The 23,875-nt window shown below is 42.1% G+C and overlaps 1 protein-coding gene across 4 annotated transcripts in view; it reads left to right on the top strand.

Moving 5' to 3' along the window:
* The window catches only part of ZSWIM7 (zinc finger SWIM-type containing 7), a 541,174-nt gene that overhangs the window by 515,062 nt on the left and 2,237 nt on the right, over positions 1-23,875 (top strand). For all 4 annotated transcript variants that reach the window (XM_069226289.1, XM_069226287.1, XM_069226291.1 and 1 more), the window contains one exon: positions 11,475-11,579. In XM_069226289.1, coding sequence (XP_069082390.1) covers positions 11,475-11,579 — 105 coding nt within the window. Of the gene's footprint in view, positions 1-11,474; positions 11,580-23,875 lie in introns of those variants that run through there.

The following is a 23,875-nucleotide window of genomic DNA, read 5'->3' as shown; positions in this document are numbered from 1 at the left end:
GATTATCACAAATCTAAAAATGTCCTTGCCATGTATGGAACATTGATAGACAATACCCCATACAATATGGCTGTCAATTTGTGCAAGACCTGCTATATCATTCCATTTGTATCCAGATTACAAAGTACTATACATATGAGACATAAGAGTACATGGTATGAATTGAATACTGTGTACCGTGCTACAAAAGATGCATGTTGCAAGTATATAGTTTCGGGTTTCACTTTTGGTAGTCTTCTGCTAAAGCAGAGATCTTGTAGGAAAAACTTCCATCACTGTTCGAAGATATTACAGCCAGTGCTTTAAGTGGGCCAGGACTGAGTACCGGCACTTTTTTATTTTGAGAGGGCGAGTACCTGCACTCCTCAAGAAAACGTAATACTTTTAATTGGAGAGTAGCTGCACTTCTCAGGAACAAGCAGGTACTCTGATACAGAGTACCTGCACTTCTATTTTTCCATTTCAAGCACTGAGTACAGCTGCCTCCCAACAGGTATTACATGTGGCTCCTGACAAAGCAAATGCATAGGCTTTACATAATCTGTGCACCAAAGCAAATCATTGTTATAACAAGACTGTGACTGGCACACAAATGGAAGTCACCTAAATCTCCCTCTCTCGAACTCTGGTGGACCCAGGATGTTGCACAACATAGAAAGTCATTGTAAATGTGGGTGATACCTACCTCAAAACACACAAGCATCTGGTCTCCGTCTCTAAAATATATCTCTACCTCCATTATGGTTCCCTATAGAAGAACAAGTATATTGAGATTTCCTCCGACCTAGCCACCTAACACTAAAGGTACAATTTTGCATATTCAATGTAGACACCTGTCTGGAGGTCCTGCCCTGGCAGTTCGATCTGGACTGTTCCTGTTGAAGTAGGACGAGGGCTGATTCGCACATAGCTAGTCTCTGTCTAGAGTGGCACAATGTGTGAAAAATGATGGACTGGACTAATGACTAATAACTTTAATTCAATCAATCCTTTCTTCATTTTGTTGTAGGGATCATGTGTGCTGAGCCATAACAGCTTGGAACTTGCTACATATTTCTAAAGAGACCATGTCAGGCTTTTCTTAGATGTATTTCATTGTACCAGGCATCTTTGAATTTCCTAATATTTACTTATATTCTGAAGTGCTACATCTGTTGATAGTCGAAGAGAATAGAACTGGGCACAGTACATTAGAGATGGTCTTCAGACCTGGATCGCAGAGGAGGACTTGCCCATGATGGGCAAACTGTGGAGTGGCCAGTCAGATGCCCATATGAGCTGTTTGGGAACTTCTGCACTCCCAAATACCTTTTGGTCTCAGCTTGACCTTTTCATATTGTTTACTCAGTTTGAGGTCATTCAGTATGAGAACCGCAAGCTGCACAGTGAGAAGAGAAGCTTGCATCACTGACAAACGCCCTGTGATCTTTCAGTGGAAAGGAAGCCTTTTACATGTGCAATATATATGCTCTACCTGTGCGTGTCAGAATGTCGTATTGGTACGACCCAAGTACGTTGTTACTGAAGTTTGAGGAAAAACCCTTTCAGTACACAAATGCCCAAAAGATGTCTTTGTCACCCTTGCCCCAGTGTTTTTTACAGTTTACAGTTTCTTAGAGAAGCACTAAGGCCTAGGGGTCACCAGCATATGTTGCAACACATCTAATGTTCACATCCAGACAGAATCTTCAGTCATGGAGTCCTGCCCTCACCAGGATCATATCAAATGATTTATTTGTAGATTTAGGCTGGAGTTTAGGCCCTGGGTGCCCTGATATTGGATTAATTTTAGCTGAAAGATGAAATTTTCTTTATGGGTTTTCATAAATGTTTTAGGTTATGAATAGGCCTGGGTGGAACTCTCAGAGTTTTGCTCCACAGAATTCCCTAAAAACTCAGCGAGATTTAGTGGAACTCGGCAAACGGGTGGAAGCATGCTCATCTGCACCTTTGTGCTGCTTTTTCAGACCAGTAGCGCGTTCCGCGCTGAAAAATCAGCACAAACTATACCATGCCGTCCACATGGGCATGGCCACTTTGTTTTACCTGCTTTATGTTCTTTGCATGGTGCTGGGCATGATTTTTGTATTCCTTTAATCCCCCATCCCACTCATCCACCCCTCATTTAAGTTATTTTTTAGAGAGAATGTCTTTGTGTTTGTGTATTTTACCTTTTCTTTTCTTTTTCTGTGTCTTTTTGTACTTTTATTGTTTTCCCTTTCTACTTCCTTAGTTCGTTCTTTTTTCCTTTCTGCTTCTGTGTTCTCTTGCTTCCTTCCTACTTCCTATTCCTACTCAGTGCCATCCCGGAGGAGTAGCGACAGACAGCAACTGGCCATACACCTTGCAGTCGCCGGTGCCACCAAGTGGTGCAGCCCCACTCAATTTTTTTCCCAGGCGGAAGTGGCCGCACTTGTTTTTTATGTGCAGCGCCATCTCCCCTCCATGCTGGCAGCACGTGGCAGACCTGGGAGCAGGTATGCCCTGCGGAAACGTCGACTGCTGTGGGGGAGTGTGTGCTGGTGCGTGGTTTGGAGTATTGGGGTCAGAGCACCATGAAGCAGCTGATGCACCGCTGGGGGGACGTACTGGATAGGGAACAGTACCTGCTGGGAGCTGAGTTTGTGGGGCTTGTGAGTAATTATTTTTTGTTCCATAATACTAATATTTTTTTTCCAAATAGCATGCTGTTCACACTCAGAGGTAAGTTTTGTTTATATTACAAATATTATGTGGTCCAGCTTGAGCTAGCCAGGTGCTTGGCCTACCTAAACGTACTAGTCAATGCTCGCTTGGGCTAATTATTTAAGAAGTCATGCAGACTCCTCTGTAGATAGTGGCAGTAGTAATATCAGTGAGTTAGCGTTCTCTGTGCCTTTCTTTATGTAGCTAATACAGTCCCAATCTCCCAGTGATGTGTAGTATGGACCTATACATTGGAAAAGGAGACTGAGTTGGCCCATAAAAGGGTGTTGAGAAGCAAAGATCATTTGTTGAAAAGCATTAGTAGTTTCAAATGTAGTTTATGTTTAGGAAATTAGGAATACGGCTTAGGTTTAGGAAATTAGGAATAGGTCATTTTAATACTAGTACTATAGGCAATCTGATTTAGAAAAGTCTGACAAAATATTTGTTGGGTGATTAACTGTCCAACTAATCTATTTTATGTTTTCTTTGGTTCTTACATTAATGCCCAAGGGCAAGAGGGCATTGTCTAAAGCGGGTGAAGGGGCTGTTACCACCAGTGCCGCGGCAGGTGGAACTACCACCACCAGCACCGCGGCTGATGGTTCTGCTGACCCCAGTAAATCCTGTTATTATTATTTCCCTAACCTTTACCTCTCCCCACTATTAGAATTATGTGTTGTGGGTGGAGAGGGTGGGAATTGGGAAGGGAACAGGGATGTTTGCGTTGGACTTTATTTTGGACATTGGTCGGGAACTTGATGATTTGTTTGAGGAGAAGGGTGGGCCTGTTTCGGGTGAAGAGGGTGGGTTTATTCAGATTGTTGAGGAAAACTAAAGGGGAAAATTATTCTGTTACTTTATGCCTGAAATCGTGTTTTACTTTGCACTTTTGCCTTATCAAAGTGCATGCCAGTTAGTTATACACTTGTCCTACCATCCTCTGTAACTATACTGACCACTAAGGGGTATGCTGTCTCTGCTTATTCTTATATTGCCAATAACAACCTAGATAAACAACTTTCTATTCTTAATCTTAAGTAGAAGTTAGTTACTAACTAAATGAGTTCACTTTACTCCATAGTTCTCTTACCTGAATAGATGAAGCAATAGCTGCTGCCTCTCTCTATCTTCCAAAACCTTATTGCAGGGATTCCCAACGTGCCTTCTTAATGGTTGTGGTAGTGGTAGCAGGCTAGTGCAGGGTCCCACTCCAGTCCCACCTAGTTGTAGTCCAACTGTAGGATTAATCAAAACGATTATCTATCACATGCATCCAGACTGAAAGAAAACACAGAGTTAGTGGGTTATATTTATATAGTAACTTTACAGAGGCTACGATCAGACTACCACGTTGAGACACATACTTGATGATATAACAAAAACTAGCATCAGTAACTTCTGAGCAATGGGGAGCTAGTATTTCAACTAAACGTACAAAATCCTCAAGTCAGAAGTGGAGTCAGAGTTAGGAGTGGACAAGGTAAAGTGTTTATGGAACACAAGGCCTGAATCATGTTGTTGACAAATGATGGTATATATCTAAATTATGGATCCCTTTTATGCTTGGGTGGGTAAGTTGGGCTGGTGTGGGCTATTGCTCAGGTAATAGAAGATCCCGCAGTAAGTTAGTGTTGCTTTCATCACATTCACCCCACCAAGTGTGTGATGCATTTATAGAGTAAATTAAGTCACACCTCAATAAATCATACAGCCTGGGAGGAGGAGAGGGCTAGGATTTTGGCAAATGGATGGGAAAGGGGAGTTGGGGAAAGGTGTGACAAAGATAAACACTACACAACAATATTCAACAGGGCCATGAGCAGCACATCATCAAATCTGCTGTGGAAAGAAATGAAGTAATGAAAGTTGTAAAATGCATTGTAAACAGTGCTTCAGCCCCAGAGACCCAAGTTATTAAATATCTAAATGTTCTGTCATCTACGTATGAAAAATACAAATTTATGGAGGCGTGAACTCACACATTTCTGAAAATGATTGTTCAAAGAAAAATGATACTGTGTAAATACCAAATCGGGTGGTGCATGGGCATTCTTCTTGAAATGTCTGTCTTCTTGGGTGCCTGGCTGAACCGGTTTGGTAAGGTAAGAAAGAGTGTTATGAAACTTTCGCCTTTCGTGCAGGAGAAGAGAAGGCCTGCATCCATGGTCATGCTTTTTCCAATTGCATCCTCTCCTCTTTGATTGACATAGTCATTGATTGCTCTGTACTGCTTACAAAATGTTGCAACATGTAATAGGTAGAGTTCCAAAGTGTTGTCACCTCTTGTATGAGGGCTTTAACTTGTACTCTATTATCACGTTGAATGATCCTCAACTGCTTTGTGGCTTTAAAAGAATGGTTGAAGTGAGTGCAGATTCTTCTGCAGATGGTCAGTATGCTGCTATATCTTCTTTTTTGAGAAAGTCTTGCACAATCAGATTGATGCAATGCACCAAACAGAGGGCCCTTAAATAGCCAACATCTGCCATGGCCTTAACTAGATTACTAACTAGATTACTGCCATTGTCCATGGCAACAAATCCAGTTGTAAGACCTCTGGGTCGCAGCTCTTCAAGCACCTTACTATTAAAGTCTTCCAAGTTTGCAGCTGTATGGGATTTCTCCATGGCAAACATAGCTACTTATGCATATCGCCGAATGCCCTTAAAAGTTTCTTCAGCGCTTAGATTAAGTATAGCTGTTGCCTAATACCCGGGAAAAAAGATCCAGTGTGCAGTGATGCACATGTAATCAGTTGCATGACAACTGGTCTACATGTATGCTGTCAGGTGCATATTGTGACAAGCACTCTGCTGCAAAGCTTGTCTGATCAATAGCAGCACATCGAGATAGAGAGCTGGAACAGCAACTCGGGCAAAATAGGTCCGACTGGGAACCTTCCATTTCAGGAAGATGGCCACCACAAATTCTAAAAATCCCACTCCTTCCACAAAAGAAGAAGGGAGGAGGTTTAGCGCTAACATTTTAGCCAGCTTACCATCGTACAAATGTTCCATTGAGTGGTTGCGTTCATTGGGCCCTTCGTACCTAAAAATGCTTGTAATGGTAGCCTGGATTGTTTTTCTTTTCTCGTGCCACTGATGCAGACGACTTCCAGCAACTAAAAGGTGGTAGATTCAATGTGCATCTTAGGGCAGTCTCTGTATGTTGTGGTCTCTTCATTTGACACTTGTGCCATTTCAAGGTTGGTTTGGCGGGTGATACTGATACGCAGCTGGGGACAAGGCTCCTTTGCATAAAGCTGTCACCCTCTTCTTACTTATCACCTTCACTTCCCACCGTGATCAGAGCTGATTCCCTTCTCTCATCACCACTGCCACCTGCAGCAATTTTTTAAAGGTGCTCCTCTCGCCGGATTGCGTGATGTTTTTTCGTTTGGCCTCTAGTACAATAGTGTCACCCAGGCTTACCTTGATGAACACTCATGTGGCAAATGAATAATATTGCAAGGTTATCCTTCTGCTTGCTAACCCTGAAAAAATCCCAAGCTGGATAGGAGAACTTTTTAGTGGGCTGCTGATGACACTGCCAGTGCCAGAAGAGCTGGAAGTAGGTGGGTGTGTTGACAATTGCCTATCTGCAGTGCATACTTTGACTGAGGTAGTGGTGGATGCTGGCCTCAGTGGGGGCCATGTAAATGTGGAGGCTGGCGGTGGTGGTGGTACCAGTTCCACATCCCTCAGAGCAGGTTGATTAGAAGGGGTTGGTGCCCTCTGAGCCAACTTCCATGACAATGACTGGCTTGTTCTCCTCATCCCCTTCCATAATTGTAAGGCTTTCAAGAATTTTCCTTTTCCCTTGTCTGTCATGGTAGGTCTTGGACTCCGCCAGGGTCCAATACATGTCTAGATCATCAGAACAGGGGCTTGGAGAAAATGGTGAAGTAGCCTTCCTTTTTCTTGTTGGCAGTCATGAAGCCAATGGTTCACAAAGAGATACATCTTGCTCAGTAGGAAGTTCAAACCCTGTTCTGCTCCTACTTCAGGAAGATCTTCTATTGCTGACTGAAGTTTCTGTTGTACACTTTGCTCAGTTTCCTTTGACTATTAGGTACTAGTTTGCTGCTGAGACAATTCCAGTTTAGACTCACTTCTCATCGCCATGAATGCAGTGGCTGCCTCTCTGAGAGACATGGCTTAGTGCTTAGGTTGGGGTGGTGCCATTGATGTGCTAGGAACAAACAAATGGCGACACAACAACAATACTATATGCACACTCCCACAGTCTACTACAAGTGTGAATAATTCAAGGTGCTCATACACTAAACCACATCGTTGCCATGATGTGTGTTACCGTAATTCTATGCAGCAAACCGGTGAAAAAGACCAAAAGAGAAAAAATTAGTGGAGCACGCAAACAGATCAACTATATACATAATTCAAAAGACCAGTTATGCCTTAGAAACAAAGTTACAGAATTCCCAATTGTTTTGGCAAAAGCATATTACAAATTGGCTACAATGGTAATTGGTTCTCTTAGCATGATCTACAAGGACATAATTATATATAAATACATCCAAACTTTTATTATAAAACACATGTAACAAAAACAAAACATAACAAATAATAATACAAGAATAACACTAATTGTGATGAGCACAGGACATCAGCCGACACGTGTTTCGTCCAAACTGGACTTCTTCAAGGCTGATAAATTACAATAAAAAACAATCAATTACAAAAACATATATGACAATCACAAAAATATATTATGTCTTCATGTACAAAGTTTTTTTTCCCCACCAAATCACCTCAACTCACCAAAAGTGTGAAGTGGCAATTGAAAAAAGTGTGCAAAGAGAACCATCACCCAATGTCCTAGGCTTGAGAGGGATTGGTGAGGTATCTGCCCCAACTCAGTTCATTTCTTGGAATGTGGCAGGGTATAACGCAAAGCTGCAAGATACGCAATGGGTAAAGTTTATTTCAGGTTACGATTTAATTTTAATTCAGGAAACTTGGTCAGAAGGAGTTGCGGTATGGGATGGATTCCAAAGGTTTGCCGTTCTGGCTGACCGGGCACCTGGTCATTGTCCAAAAGGGGGTCTAGTTACCCTGGTTCGCATTTCTAAGATCTTTAGAGCATACCAGATTAATTGTAGTCATCAAGATCTCCTCATCATTTGGGTGGTGTTTCCAAATAAATGTAACGTCCTTCTGGCAGAGTTTTACAATGCATTGTGGGATTCTGGTTGCCAAAGATATTGAATAGAAGGTTGGAGTCTTGCGGTATGGAATTCCACATAATTGTATCTGGAGACTTTAACACTAAGATTGAGGGCTATTACACTGCTGAGAATCCCTTTCAGCAGGATCAGAACGTGTCTGCAATTGAGGGTTTACAGGATGCGAGGGGTAGGTCCCTTATTAGGGGCTGCAGAGCCTGGGTTTGTTGAATATCTTTGACCTAGAATCTGCTTCTGAAAATCAGGTACCAACTTTTGTGGGGAGAGGGGCCAGGTTATATTATAAGATTATATTCTTGTGTCTTCATCAATGAGAAAATTGGTCCAGTATGGAGAGGTTGAAAGGCAGTATTTTAGTGATCATAACCCCCTTATGGTGTTCCTAAGCTTTCCAGGCAATAAGTGCTTATCGGTGATTGGGGGACCAGTATGTCTGAGAGTAAAAGTTCAGGGCAGGAGAATTTGCTGGAGACAGGAGAGCATCCCACAGGTGGTGAAGAGGGCGGTGAGCCAAAATTAAAATCTGATAATGGTCATTCTTTTGGCTGAATCACCCCGACCGGGCGAAATGATTGTTGCTGTGAACAAAGTAAATGAGGGCATTAAAGATATTTTGACCAAAAATAAAGAGGCCATTCCTAAGCATCAGGGAGGATGGTTTAACAAACCCTGTTATGCGGGGAAGAAAACCTTGAAGAGGGCATTGAAGGCACAGCCCAGAGATAAAGTCCATGTGAGTAGAGTGTGGGCTCAGTATAAACTTGCTCTGAAGGAGAGAAAACAACAGTTCAAGAAGCAGGCTTGGGAGGGTTTGGAGTGTGCGTTGCGCATTAAAAACTCAAGCCTGTTCTGGAAGCTAGTAAACAGGGGTACTTTGGTGACCGGAACATCTGGGGGGGCTGGCTGCAATATTCCAGATGCAGTGTTTATAGCCCCCACTATGAACAGTCTCCACAAAGTGGTTAAGGCGTATGGAGACTTTGTCTGATCTGGATTTAGAGGTCAACAGCAGCAAGTCCCACTTTATAGTCTGTAGTAAACCACTGAGCAAAGTAGGTGCTTTAATGATAAATGACCAAGTCATCAACCGTGTTCATGAGTTTCCCTATTTAGGAGTAACTTTTGATGATAAAGGAACATGGAAGCCCTGTATTGCGAGGCAAAGTGCCAGTTTTAATGCCACTGTAGGAGTGACTTTTGAGTTTGCTTCAAGAGTGGGGAACACGCCTATACAGCCTCTGCTTGTGGTGTATAGACGTGAATGCCTCCCGGTTCTTCTGCATGGGGCAGCACTCTCTTGTCCTTTGGGTAGCATGGCCCCCCATATAGAGGAAAATCGATTCTGTAGAAGGTTACTGGGTGTGGGACAAAATATCTCTGGGTTTTGCCTACATGAGGAGCTGGATTTGAAGTTTGTGGAGGATGGCATTAAGATTGCACCTCTTTTGCTGTGGATCTCTGTTTGGTCAAATGATTGTGCTTCCCTAAATATTGAAATTATGCATGAGTGTATGGCTTGTGATCGAGCTCTGGATATCCCTTGGTTGGCATATATAAAAGAGGCCACCACAACCCTTGGTCGCCCAGAAATGTTTAACGCCCCACAATGTCCAACACGTATTGATAAACGGTGGGTAAAGGAGAACTTTTTTTTACATTTTGAGAACAAAAAGGGAGGCAGAGGAACTAAGGAAACCAACTGTGAGGGATTCATTTATGCTAAAATTGCAGCGGGTCCTGAGATGTATCTTTTGATGGTACAAAATGATTGGGAAAGGTCACTCATTACCCGCTTCCGACTAGGAGTAATTAGAAGTAATTTGTCTTTCTCCCTTGGCCAGTATGACTTGAAATCTATACTAATTTGTTTGCGTGATGGAGTGTCCTTACAGTCTTTAATTCATTTTACTCTGTTTTGTGATTTTTATGCACCTTTTACACGAAAATGTTTACTTCTCTTACTGAGAAAAAAGGGTTTTGTGCAATATTGCACAGTCTATTTGTGGCTACGTATGGTCCCTGATGTGTTAGTGTGTCGGGGTGGGGTCTTTTTTTTTTTTTTAAAAGGGGCTATATGTTGGCGGAATAGCGTACATTTTAAAAATGTATTTAACGTTTTTATCTTTCGAATTTTAACTGTAAATGAAAATTGGAAGTTTTTAAGATTTTAAATAAGCAAGCGCTTATATTATTTAAATGTTTGTATGTAACGCGTTTTGTTTTTATGTGATTTATAGTTATTATTATACAGCCGAATGAAGAAGAATTGAATTGAATTGAAATACAAAAAAAAAAACATTTTGAATTCAATCCAATGCTGTCCCTGGCTTAAATGATGTTGTAAAACAACATATACCACAAAAACAGTTGTTTCATATGCCCATGACTAGTACTGGCTGAATGACCCGGGGGCAGATTAGCCCACATGGAAAAATAAATGAACAGTACAAATTTAACAAACATGTAGAAGATGTACTGAACTGTACAACCTTTTTCCCTTACAAAAGATAAAAAGTTAAATGCAAAATAACAACTAGTCCCCTACTGAAACTCCAGGCCACCCACCACAACCACAATCAAATTACTTGTGATATCACAAAATCATAGTCCTTAAAATCCAGTGGAATATATGCAGCATAAATTGCAGAAAGAGAAAGTGATCCTTCCCCTCGAAATCCAAGCGAAAAGTGACCAGGAGATGGGCAAAGCACTGAGGACAGAAAGGGTCAGTTAGAGTCTCTGGGACACTTCCTTCCTGTTGAAAAATAAGGTAAAATTAAAATATGCTTTTCACAATAAATAAACAACCTGAACAGTCCGTTGGAGTAGAATATTCACTCAAAAATGTCCCTTCAAGTAGATTTAGCTGCTTCTTGAGTAGAAAACATACTTGAGAAGCAGCTGCGTCAGCTCATGAAAATGGTGTCAGAAGGCTGCATGGTGACTGGAAGCCACATAAGCGGGCAGCAAATCTTACATGTGCTCACCAGTGGCCAGCAAGTCTCAGCATGGGCCAAAATAAGTGTCCTGTTGAGGTCACCCATAACTAGACATTTTAATATAAATTTGATTGCGCATAGGACAATGAGGAACACAACAGGCTAGGAGGTGGGGGTGAGGGGTGCTGTTAAACTGCTGTGTCTGGATGCTAATGGAGAAATATCCTCCCTCAGATTGTGTTAGAGGTAGAAGGGGGGGGCACCCATTTGTTACCATTTGCAGGAGGATACCATGTAGAGGTGCTACCATTAAAATGTTGACCGCGAAAAACACTACTAGTGGGGATGAAATCCTTCTTATGTTGATATTGATAGGCATTACCATGAGGTATTCTGTCATTCAAAGGTAACCCCATTTTCAGGAAGCCCTAAAAGAAGTGCTGTCCTTCCAATAAAGATACTATAAATCAGTACAAGGCAATTGACACAGACTATGGTCGAAAATGAACAAACTGCATGATGAGTTATTTATGCAAGCTGTGGGACTGAACTGTGGCAGCATACAAACACCTGAGGAGTGGTAGATAGTACAGTGACCACTGGCTTCTGACGTTGTCACCTTTCTCTTTTTGAATTTATAGGTGCTTGGAAGTTCTGGCAAGTTGTACACCTGCTACTCTTCCTGCCATTATTGCTCCTGCCCATCTTTTACATTCTCTGTGCTGAAAAAAAATGACAGCCTTCTGGTAAGACTGATAAATGCCTGCAGTTATCATGTGCACACACTTGGTTGTATCCACTCCGACGCTCCTGTTGGAGTCTCTACAGCATATAACGTATCTTTATCTAACAGATTTTGTCTTTTGCATTTCCCAAACTGTGGGTCAGTGTGTCAAGAGCCGATTTGTGATGGGTCGGAAAGTCGAATCAACCAATAAAGCCTGCTTTAAATTCTGTGTTTATCATGTCTTCAAAGACAGGTCAGATATCAGGCTATGTCTTCTGACAAATTGCTTCTTATATTTTTTAAGATAGGGACTGGTGTTTACTTTTCTTTCTCTGACTGTGAAGTGAGAGGAGTGTTTAAAGTGAATTATGTGACTATCTTGCTGGAGTACAGGGACTGTGAAAGGAAATACTGTTGAATGTAGTTTGTTTGCAACATACAACAATCTGTAAAAACTGTATGCAATAAGCATTTAGGAAGCACCTTTTTGTAATTCTGAAGTGAGCTGGAAATACTGATTTTAATAAGATCAAAACAAATCAAGACACTTTCATTGATGATGCTCAAATGATAAATATTCATTGAAACTCGATTTCCACACTTCATTTTGTGCTATGTAGTTTTATCAGTAAAACCGTATGTCCTTGAAAAGTTAGTGGTCATTTCAATGGTGAATGTGCTGTCTGTAAAAGACAATGCACTGCCACACTATGCTATAGTTACATTAAAAAAGTATACTGCTTCAGGTACATTAAAGGTAGGTGAGTTGAAAAGATTTTTTCGTTTTAAAAAGTGGGTCATGGTTCTAAAACGTTAGAAAAAACTGATTTAATGAAATATTCTAGTTGTTCCATGAGCACCAAACAGCCCTATTTGACGCAACATTGAAATGACGAGACCCTTTTATCAAAGGAGGCCTTCCATTCCTTTGTCATATTTTCTTTTCTTTTGTTTTAGAAAAGTTTTTATTTGGTTTTCAAGAGGCGCATAGTGTGGCCATAGGAACATCACATATTAGTAAATCATCCCTTGCATAGCACCACAAATAGAGAGAAATAAACAATCATAGAAGTCAGCATTGTAACAAGTATTGTCTCTCCCCATCTATAAACACCCCAAGCCATATGCCTCTCAGTGCCCCTCAGTTAGCTCTCGGCAGTATGGCCTAGTAGTCTATGGTTCCACATTTATCTATACATCCAAGGAGTAGTATGCTATCCAGGCCCCCTTGCCCCCCCAGGCCTTCCAAAATTTCCGGGGACAGCCTCTATTGGTGTGTGTTACCTTCTCTGTCATCATAAATACATCCATCCCCCTTCTCCAATTTTCTAGGGTTGGATATAACTCAGAGCTCTATAGACGGGCAATGCTCCTCTTGGCCACCACCAGCCCAAGGCCACAGAACAGGATCTTAGCACAGGGCGGCAAGTCAATGTCATTAGGGATTCCCAGGAGATTACATTTGGGGTCAAATGGGATCTGTTCCAATAACAACCCCCGTAGTTCCCTCACAATCCTTCTCCAGTATTCCTGAAGCATTGGCCATTCCCAGATTGGATGTAGAAAGGTGCTGATGTTCCTGTGACATCTTTGACAGTTCGGGTGTAGTGCCCTACCCATAGCATGTAAGCATTGTCTATCATAATATATCCTATGCAGGATCTTAAATTGGATTAATCTCAGCCTCGATCTAAGGATTTTAAATTGAATTAATCTCAGCCTCGACCTAATAGCTACTTCTCTTGGGAACATCAATGCTGCCTCTCAGTCCACATCTTCCAATTCCCCTAGGTCGGTCTCCCAGCAGCTATGTAGCCTGAGAAGTATCAGGCATGTTGTTATTAATAGTCCAATATGTCATGGACACCACTTTTGTATCTAAGCTGTCCATCAATAATCTACCTTCTAACAGGGCGTAGTCCGGTATCCCTTCCCCCAGAAGGCCCTCTGCTTTCCATGCATGCCTCAAACGTCTATAATGCAGGAACTGTGTCTTATTAAGTGCATACTCAGTTTGAAAGGACACAAAAGACATAATATGTCTCCCCACTCCATCACGTCCCCCGCTTTGGAAATCCCGATGCAGTCCCTAGCCTCAAAGCCTGCTAGTTTACTAATTTCCGGTAGCCAGTGTCTCTCCCTGAGGAGGGGGGGGGTCTCCCTCTTGGGTTGGTGGTGTCATCCTAGTACAGTGGTAACCTTGGACCATGCAGCGAGGGACACCTGAGTGGCTAGTAGAAGGCGTCTTTGCCCACCTCCCCCAAATAGATAGTAGAGGCAAGGTTTCCTCTCCCTCTGCAGTCTCTCCAATCTAAACATAGGGTGGTTTCCTGGGGCAGACATTCAGTCATTAATGTTAATAAAGTGATCTGCCCATTAGTACGCCTCTTAAGTCAGGGAAAGACAAGCCCACATTGTATTGGTTGTGTTGTAGTGTTTTGAGGGCAAATCTAGGATGCTTCCCCTCCCACAAAAAAAGGTGCATGTCTTGTGCCAAGGCAGCAAAAAATTCTGAAGGGGATCTGGTAATATGTATTTTGTAAAACATACAATAGCTTTGGGAGAGGGATCATCTTAAACATAGCTGCACGCACCATCAATGTGAGAGGGAGGTCTCTCCAGCGTTCCAATTCTGTTTGGCAGACTCATCACCCTCTCTAGATTGTTAGTGAGGCCACCATATGTGTCATGTATATACCAGAAGACTTGAATCCCTCTCGCAAACATTGAAGTTGGCTCGGGAGGGAATTCATGGCAATTTCTCCCTGCGGGGTATGTAGGATAGATTTGTCCCAATTAATCTGGTAACCAGAGTAGCTCCCTGTAGTAATAGGCTTATGAGTGGGAAATAGAATGTGGATGAAGGAGCATTCTAGGTGGAGTGTTGGGAAAAGGAGAGTCTAGTGGAGGCAGGAGAAGGAAGAGGTTGGAGCCAGATGCTGGGAGTTGCTGTATTACTATCACTACTAGTACCTCTGTACAGGAACCTACAATTGGAATAAAGGGCTATTCACTACAATGACTGCATGGATTATTACCTAAATGGCGACGAGTGGACTCTGTACAGAAGCTAAGGATAACCAAGCAACTCCCTAATCATAACAACGTGAGCAACAAAAAGAAATACGGAAAAGAAAATACTCTGGAACGTGAACTGATGAACTGTAAGTGCCATATGTGTATACTTTCAAAGGAGCGCTGTTGTTTTGATAGACTTATGCTTCAGTGTGAATGCTAGATAAAATGAAAAGGATACCAACGCTAATCCAACGTTAACGCTGGAGGGAACTTGAAACCATTTATTTAAAAAGAAAAAAAATTGATGGTGAATCGACATAAAAGTCAATAGCTAATAGTGTACCAATCGGCATTACTGTGTGGGTTTTAACGGAAAAGAGCACGCGAGGCCTCTTCAGGAGTAAACAATTCTACACACGCGCTAAGAACAGAACACTCTTAACGCGTGCTACAAATAGAATTAACACGCGCATGGCACCACGAGATATTATTCCTGACACGCGTTAAAAATAGACCGACAGCGCGAGGAACAACAAAGGAACAAAAGCGCGTAGGATGCGAGCAGATTGAATCAAGGATTACTCACATTTTGTCAGAACCACACACGTTTAAAATAGAATAACAGCGCGAGGAATGCAAGTGGATTGAATCAGAAATTACTCACGTTTGTCAAAGCCGTGCAACTCCGACTCCTGTCTGTACTCTTACCATTGATCTCACGAACAATTAAAATAGAAGGAGGACTTTTACTAGTGAGCTAGAAAAAGGACTATTTCAGAAGTACCACATCAGAGACTGGAAGAGACTATAATTTTAGATTGTTTATAGATTTCAATTTCTACTTATTTTAAATTCAGTTGCAGCTATGGCTGAACAAAGCATTTCGGCACCTCCATGTTTTTTACCTTTACCAGGGGAACCAGTGATTCCTTGGAAAAGGTGGAAGAACATTTTTTCTACCTACTTATTAGCAATAGGGGGGGACAGGTACAGTCCTCTTAGGAGACAGGCAATCTTATTGCATCATTTAGGTACAGAAGGTCGTAGGATATATGATGATTTGCCTGAAATGTCTTTGGGTATGGGGGATGGACAACCTGCAAACCCATATGATATGTTCCTGCAAATGCTGGAAACACACTTCACACCTAAAATAAGTATAGTGTTTGAACAACATAAATTCTTTTCTAGAGTTCACGGTTATGATGAGGATGTATTAACTTATGTCGCAGCATTAAGGGGATTAGCAGTAACGTGTGATTTCCAGAATCTGAATGATTCCTTGATACGTGATCAGATTGTACGTTGTACTAACAGCAAGAAGGTGAAGGAGAGATTGTTATCCATTGACCCTTCATTGGAAGAGTGCATACAAATAGTGCGAAGTATGGAGCATACGGAAACGTGGATGAAAGAAATTGAAGTTAAGAGTCATGTAAGGGATTCAGACAAGGAAAATACAGTTGAGGTGAAAGAGTTTAAGGTAAAGAAACAAGGCAAGAATCCTGGAAATAAGAGAAGTATGGTCATGGAAAAGAAGAATCCTAACATTTTATGTTACAGGTGTGGTGGTTTAGGACACATTGCCTCTAGTCCTTTATGTATAGCACGTACCTTAACATGCAGGGTGTGTGGAATAGGAGGTCATTTGGCCAAAGTGTGTAGGTCGAAAGGAAAAGTATTAAATAATAGTGTCAAATCTGTGGATGATGCACGAGAAGAGCAGGAAGAGATTGTCCTAACTGTTAATAGTGTTTTGGAAGTTAACCAACGGAATGTAGAATGTAAAACTGGAAGGAATCTGAGGAAGGAGAGCACTATCAAATTGGAAAAACCTCATTGTGACATAATATTGGAATCTAAATCTGTAAGAGTACTAGTAGATTCTGGTAGCCTATTTACTTTGATATCTAAGGATGTGTATGTGGAGTGCTTGGAAAGGAAAGTGGAAGATTTGCAAGCTGCAGATGTCAAAGCAGTTGGATATGGGGGAAACAAAATCAATATTCTGGGAATGAAGTGGATGGACATTTTGTTCAAAGGCAACGGAGTGCACGGGAAGGTGTATGTAACATCTGAAGGATCCAATCTTTTAGGATGGCGACACCAGAAAGATTTAGAGATAGTACTAGACCCTAACGCAGTTGAACCTGTGATGACTGTGGAAAAAGCATATATCGAACATATGGATACTCAGGAAAGCGGAACAGAGTGGTCTAAAAGATTCATGTAAAAAAAGTTCCCAATGTGTTTACTGACAGACTGGGTAAATTGAAGAAATTTACACATTGCATCATTTTAAAAGAAAATGCGATACCAGTAGTTCACAAGGTAAGGTCAATACCATTCTTGATAAGGGAACCACTCCAGGAGGAACTTAACAGATTGTTGGAAGAAAAGATTATCGAACCAATAGAGTCCTTGGAATGGTTGGCGCCCATAGTTGTGGCACCTAAGGAGGGAAACAAGATTCGGTTATGCATTGACTTGAGGGATTTGAACAAGAACATTTGGGTGGATAGGCAGCCTTTGCCGAACATCACAGAAATGTTGAGTATGATGGGGGGTGGTAAAGTGTTTAGCGTATTGGATATGTCTGCAGCTTATCATCAAGTTAATTTGCATCCGGATTCACGACCTCGAACATCTTTTATTACTCCTTTGGGTGCGTACCGTTATTGTAGAATGCCTTTTGGGCTAGCCTCTGCATCGGCTGTATTTCAACGGATCATGCAAAATGTTTTTAACGGACTACAAAATGTATTGTGTTTCCAGGATGACATCATAATAGTGGGAAAGTCCTTGAATGACCATGATGAGTTGATTGAGAAAGTCTTGGGGAGAATTGAGGCTCATGGTCTGACTGTAAAGAGAGAAAAATGCCAGTTGAGAAAAGATCGAGTGAATTATTTAGGTCATGAGGTATCTGCTGAAGGGATAAAACCAAAAAGAAGTATTATAAGAGCAATTAGTGAGGCACTGAGACCACAGAACAAAGACCAACTAAAATCATTTCTGGGATTGGCAGAATACTGCTCAAAGTTTGTACATGATTTTACCGGGGTTGTGGAGCCTATGAGATTGCTGTTAAAAAAGGGGACAGTGTTTGAGTGGGGAGAGGAGTGTGAAACAGCATTTGTGAAGATTAAGAGTTCCATTACTAGTGCTCCTACGCTGGGACATTTTGATGTGTGCAAGAAAACAATCTTAATGACGGATGCTAGTAGTGTGGGGTTAGGAGCGGTTCTCATACAGATGGTGGAGAATGAAGAGAAAATCATTGGATTTGCATCTCGTAGACTTCAGGGGGCAGAACGCTCATACTCTGCTATTGAGAAAGAGGCGTTGGCCTGTTGCTGGGGTGTAGACCATTACAGATACTATCTTTGGGGATTGCCTTTTATACTTCGAACGGACCACAAACCGTTATTGCAGGTTTTCAAATGTGGTCGGGGTTTGGAGGGAAGTATAGCACCTCGAATATCTAGATGGTTGCTTAATATTATAGATTTCAATTTTGTTGTAGAATTTGTAAAGGGTAAGAAAAATATTGTGGCCGATTGTTTGTCACGTTTGCCGGTTGATGAGAGTTCTGAAGAGGTGTCGTTAATGTCTGAGATGGAAATGGAGGTGTTACCAATAGATGAAGAATTGGCATTAGGACAAGAGGAGTGGGAGGAAGCTGTAGTGGAAGATGAAGAATATTGTGAGTTAAAAAGGCTTATATGTGATCCAAATGGTGGTGGCAGCCACTCACATGATGGTTTGAGACAATATTTGGAAGTAAGGAATGAATTGAGTATTCAAGGAGAGAAAATATTAAGACGCGGGAAAGTTGTTCCTCCAAGGAAACTGAGAGTGAGGTTGATCAAATTGGTGCATGAGGGTCATCTAGGAAGGAGTTTAACCAAGAGAAGACTAAGACAATTTTATTGGTGGCCTGGAATGGATAGGGAAGTGGAGCGGATGGTGAGTGAATGTCTAGCATGTGGTAATAGTGACAAGACCAGAGTTGTCAGGCAGCCACCTTTAGGATGTGTACAGTTTCCAACACAACCGTGGGAGAAGTTAGCTTTGGACTTTATAGGCCCGGTGGATAAATTGGGTAGGAGGAATCGATTTCTTGCTGTTTTGGTAGATTACCATAGTAAGTGGGTTGTAGTAAAGAATTTGGAACGAATCACAACTAGTAATGTTATAGAATTTCTTAAGAAAGTGTTTTTGGAAGAAGGTGTGCCGAGAGTTCTGATCACTGACAATGGTGTGCAATTGGTGTCGGGAAGCATGAAAGAGTTTCTGACTAGTTTAGGAATTAAACATGAGAAAGTTGCGCTGTTCCATCCGCAAGCTAACGGATTGGTGGAGAGGGTGAATCGAATGATTTTGGAGAATATTCAACTCTCTTTAGCGAATGGACTAGATTGGAGAATGGAATTGAACAAAATGTTGTGGGCGCATAGAGTGACGCCCCATTCGGTAACAGGGGAGTCACCATTTGCTGCTCTTAAAGGTAGGGAACCAGCAACAAAGGAATTTCCTTGGTGGATATGTGAAAAGAAACATTTATGGGTTGATCGGGAAGGGATGAGAATGAAAGTATTGGATCGGCAGGTGTGTAACAAATTAAGATATGACATTAGGAGAAGGGTGAAGAAGATTCTTCACGCACACATTGCCACCAGTGTGTCTCTCAGCCAGGCCCTGCAGGAATCCACTGCCCCTTCCGATCACCAGGGTGGAATGCCTGGTCCACAACCACTCGCCCCCAGAGGGAGCACACACCAGCCTTAGTGTACTTATACATCCCCTGGCGTGATATCGCCGGCGAACTCAGGGCCTCATCGGGGCCTCACCAATCGCTCCCCCCACCTGGTGCGCAGATCTCACTGTGGCCCAGGTCCATAGCCTCCCCCCACAGGCCTCAGGAGGAGGAGCTGCAGGTCATAAGGCCGTGAGGATCATCCATCAATTCAGCGGCTGGTCAGTCCCCGACTCATCTCACAGGGCAGCAGCAGATCCCATGCACTTCATACAGTGGTTGCCCACCATTCACTCCCCATGGCCCAAGCCGGGAGACAGAAGGCTATATATCAGGATTTTTATGTAAGCCGGTGCAGAGCTAATTTAAAGAGCATCAGTCTCAGGCACCATCTTTGCTCCGCCCCCTGTGCCATATTTTCAGTTCTCTCTCTCCAACACCAAATACACCACCTGTGTCTTCTTCTAGTTTAGCTTCGAACAGATATGTTCCATCGACAAGGAGAACTTGATTGCGTTCTTGGGTAAGGCATGTCCTTGAGGAGCAGAAGAGCTTGAGGGGGTGAATAACTGCTTTTATAAAGAGCATTTTACAGCCAGGCAGTTTAGAGGGCCCAGTGGCAACAAGGGCAAAATTAGAATTAAATTTATGAACATACTTATGACTTTGAAAGCCATGTCCATGTAAGGTTTTACCACTGGTATGTTGCCATGATGATATATACAACAATTGGGATCAGGGTGGTCCTTGATTAGCGCCCCGCCACAGAAAGTAGTGTGAGCTGGTATGTGAAGATGCATTGCATCTTCTATGTTTGCCTCCTGACTGCCTGCATCAAAGATCAGGTACTGTTTCATATTTAGCATTGATTTAAAGTGCTCTAAGCCAGCCTCGGAGGAATTGCTCTGTACATGTCCATCTACATAGTTCTATGCTTTTGGTGCATTTTATTGTTTGTGTAGCTATGTGTAATAGAACAAATAGTTGCCTATGGGAGAGAGTCTGAGGCTACACTCTTGGTTTGAGCCATGACTGAGCTTCTGCAATGTCCAACAGAGCATTCTCCAGAGGCGAACATATTTTAGCGAGTGTCACCTTGGCTCACTTGAATTGGTCGTCCCGTTTGAATAAGAAATTCATAGACAAATTAATGTAGGTGCTGTATTTAACAACCAACCAAACAACACTTCCAGTTGCAAAATAAAGAACGTAAAATTCTCATCAACTTTAATAATAGCGATTTTTGTAATAAGAAATCACGATGTAAATAATTGATTTGGAATTTCAAAAGTTACAGAGGAATCTCTATAAGAAACAATGGGGCAGAAATCATCTTTCACAAGTGTCCTCTAGAGGACATCGAGAATCTCCACCAGCAAGTTTCAGCCCAAGCTTGCTCAAAGAGAATTCTAGATCTCTGCCTGTCAGCACTCTAGATTGTCAGCGTGCTTTAATACATAGATGACGAAGATTTGTCTTCTGTGCATCGTCATTCAGCACAAGCACAGATTTTGTACGTCTTTCTAATGTAAACTCAAAAGTCTGAAGCTTTGCCAGACTCTGATGGAGAGGCACGAAAGGGGCAGAGAGGGCAATATCAGGATGTCCAATGGATGAGTCACCACTGATCTCAATCTAGTGTCATGCCACACTTGCATTAGCATGGGCTAAACACAGGGGTTACTGCTCAGTTTTGAAGCCAGATGGAAAGGCCCAACCCACATAAGTAGGCAAACTTAATAGGCAGATAGATGTTCTACTATAGTTTTTACCTCTAAGTTATGACATTCAGTATAGTGTTTCTCATTGGTGTGCCTGCCCTACAAAGTCTAGGACTGTTTGGCATATTTGAGGGCCGTATAGGTGTTGCCTTCAGAATGAATTGGACTGTGCTGTATAGTATGTAGCAGATTAGTGGGCTTTATAAACACACGTCTGCTTTGAAGTATGCAGGACTCTTCTCCTGGGTCAGTGTTGTGATCACAAAAAGCATTTCCATTGTGTATAAATATATCAAAATGTATACTCTTTTAGTGTCATATAACAAACACAAGATACTGGGTTGTCCTCTTCATTCAGGGGTCTGTTCCTAACTGTTTTAGAATGTTTCTCAAACAAAGGCATCAATTCTATTCTCTTCCGTCATATTCCATAAAAGATATGGAGAGATGAACATAAATGAAAACACAAAATAGCACAAATATAACAGTCTATCGATTAACCAGTTGTATGAGTTTGTCGCTTTGAAATTCGTCGGACCATTTTCAGGTCTGGCCTACAAACAGCCTTGTTTCCTCATTAGCATCATGCAAACAAAAATATACATAAATAAAAACATATATACAACATAGAGAAGGTTTGGTTCAGGCGTCTTCATCCTTGCTTCGGCCCACTACAACATGGCTCATTCCACTTAAGCACTGGCTCTCTTGCACTGGGAACGATGTGGTTTTGCTTTGTCACATTTGTCTAAAAAGGAGTATTGTTTAGTGTACCAATGCTTTTGGGTTAATACTTTACTCTGCCATTGCTTTTTTTTTCTTCCATTTAAAGAAAATCCATTTTAGGCTAATGTGCTGCAAAATAAGCGCTATGACGAGGTCAACTTTGGCTGTGCCATAGCACTTTTTTAGGTTGGGCCTAGGCAGCATGCAAGCGCTGTCTCCCGACATGTTGTAACCTACATCTTTGGGCTTGCATCACGCCCATCACTTTCATTCGTTCCTTGGCCTGCCTTTCAAAATTCCCTTGATTTTGTAGGTAAATGCTTTGTTTGTCCCACCTTGAGGCTGTTTGTTACCACCTTGGAAGCTGACCCTGTTACATGGATTATTGCACCATCAGCCATATACCTTAGTGTGGCGCACTACTTTTTTCTTTTGCCTGGCCGCTTCAGAGTGCATGGATGTATGTTGTTTCTTCCTCTTCCTTGTTTTGGGCATGCTGCTGTTTCTTTGTGCTGTCTGCACACAAAGGCTGCAAACTGGACAGGGTTATTTTTAATTTATTTAATATTTCTTTAAAATAGATTCTTATAGCGCAAACTCAATTGGAGGAGCGCTTTACATGAATAACTGAAGTTTCATATAGACTGACCTCGATCTGAGGAACACTTTACATGAGTACCACTTAACAAGTTTACAGGGTGAAAAGATATGAACTGGAACACTTAACACAGATAAAACACAGAGATTCTCAAAGCAGCTCTCCTGGCACAGCGGGAGAGCCAATACTACAATATTAACTGCACTCGAGAAACTCACCCCATAATGCTTTGCGGGGCATTTCTTTTTCAAAACATCTGTGCCCATAACTCATCCTATGGTAGTCCTACAACAATGGGACCACCACCAAACCGTTCAGCATGACACGCTTTTCCTGTATATGCTATCTCTGGGTCCCCATACTAGGTTAGAGGGACCCCAAAATAGTATCCTCTCCCACCATTCAATGTCTTTTTAAGCTCTCTCATGGCTGGAACTATTTGTTTTACAGCTGAGAGTAGTTTGTGTTTTAAGGTCCTTGTTTGTAATAATATTGCAGTAGGCCTGCTAGACCTGAAAATATGTAAGGCACTATGCCCTCTAGGGATTACATATATGGTTACACTACTTTACTTCCTGCCATTTTGTTTTCATGTTGTAATGCCCTTCAGGGACTGACTATATGGTTACATGACCAGTGCTTTAAATGGGCAGGTACTGCCTGGTACTGACTACCTGCACCTTTTAAACTTGACAGGTAGAGTACCTGCACTTTTCAGCACTTCTGAAATACATTTAATCGGAGAGTATCTGCACTTCTGAGGAGCAAGCCAGTACTCTAAAGAGCACTTCTATTTTTCCATTGAAAGTACTGTACATGACCATGTTTCTTACAAATGCTGTTTTCATTATGGTGTCCTCTAGGGCCTGTTCTTAGCATTAATATCAAAATACTACAATAGTTGCTGCACTCGGAAACGTGCCCCGTAATGCTTTGCGGACATTTCTTTTACAAAACATTTTTACTCATAACTCACCATGTGGTGGTCCTAGGACAATCGGACCACCATCAAAATGTTCCACATGGCACACACTTTCTGTCTATGGCATATCTGGGTCCCCAAACTAGGTTGACAGGGACAGCAAAATAACCCCTCCCACCAGTCAGTGTCTTTTTAAGTTCTCTTATGGCTGGAACTTTTGTTTTGCAGCTGGAAGTGATTTGTGTTTTAAGGGCTTTGTTTGTAATATTATACTAGTAGACTTCTAGGCCTGAAAACGTGTAATGCACTTTGCCCTCTTATGGCTAAATGTTTGGCTACACTGCATTACGTTCTGCCATTTGGTTTTCATTTGGTTATGCTCTCTAGGGGCTGACTGTATGGTTACATGACTATGGGGGTCATTCAGACCCCGGCGGGCGGCGGGAGCCGCCCGCCTGGCGGGAACCGCCGAATGACCGCACCGCGGTCAAAAGACCGCAGCGGCCATTCTGTGTTTCCCGCTGGGCTGGCGGGCGACCGCCAGAAGGCCGCCCGCCAGCCCAGCGGGAAA

The sequence above is a fragment of the Pleurodeles waltl genome, chromosome 3_1, assembly GCF_031143425.1.
Source record: "Pleurodeles waltl isolate 20211129_DDA chromosome 3_1, aPleWal1.hap1.20221129, whole genome shotgun sequence".
Classification (NCBI taxonomy): Eukaryota; Metazoa; Chordata; class Amphibia; order Caudata; family Salamandridae; genus Pleurodeles; species Pleurodeles waltl.
This window is presented reverse-complemented; position numbering and strand designations above follow the sequence as displayed.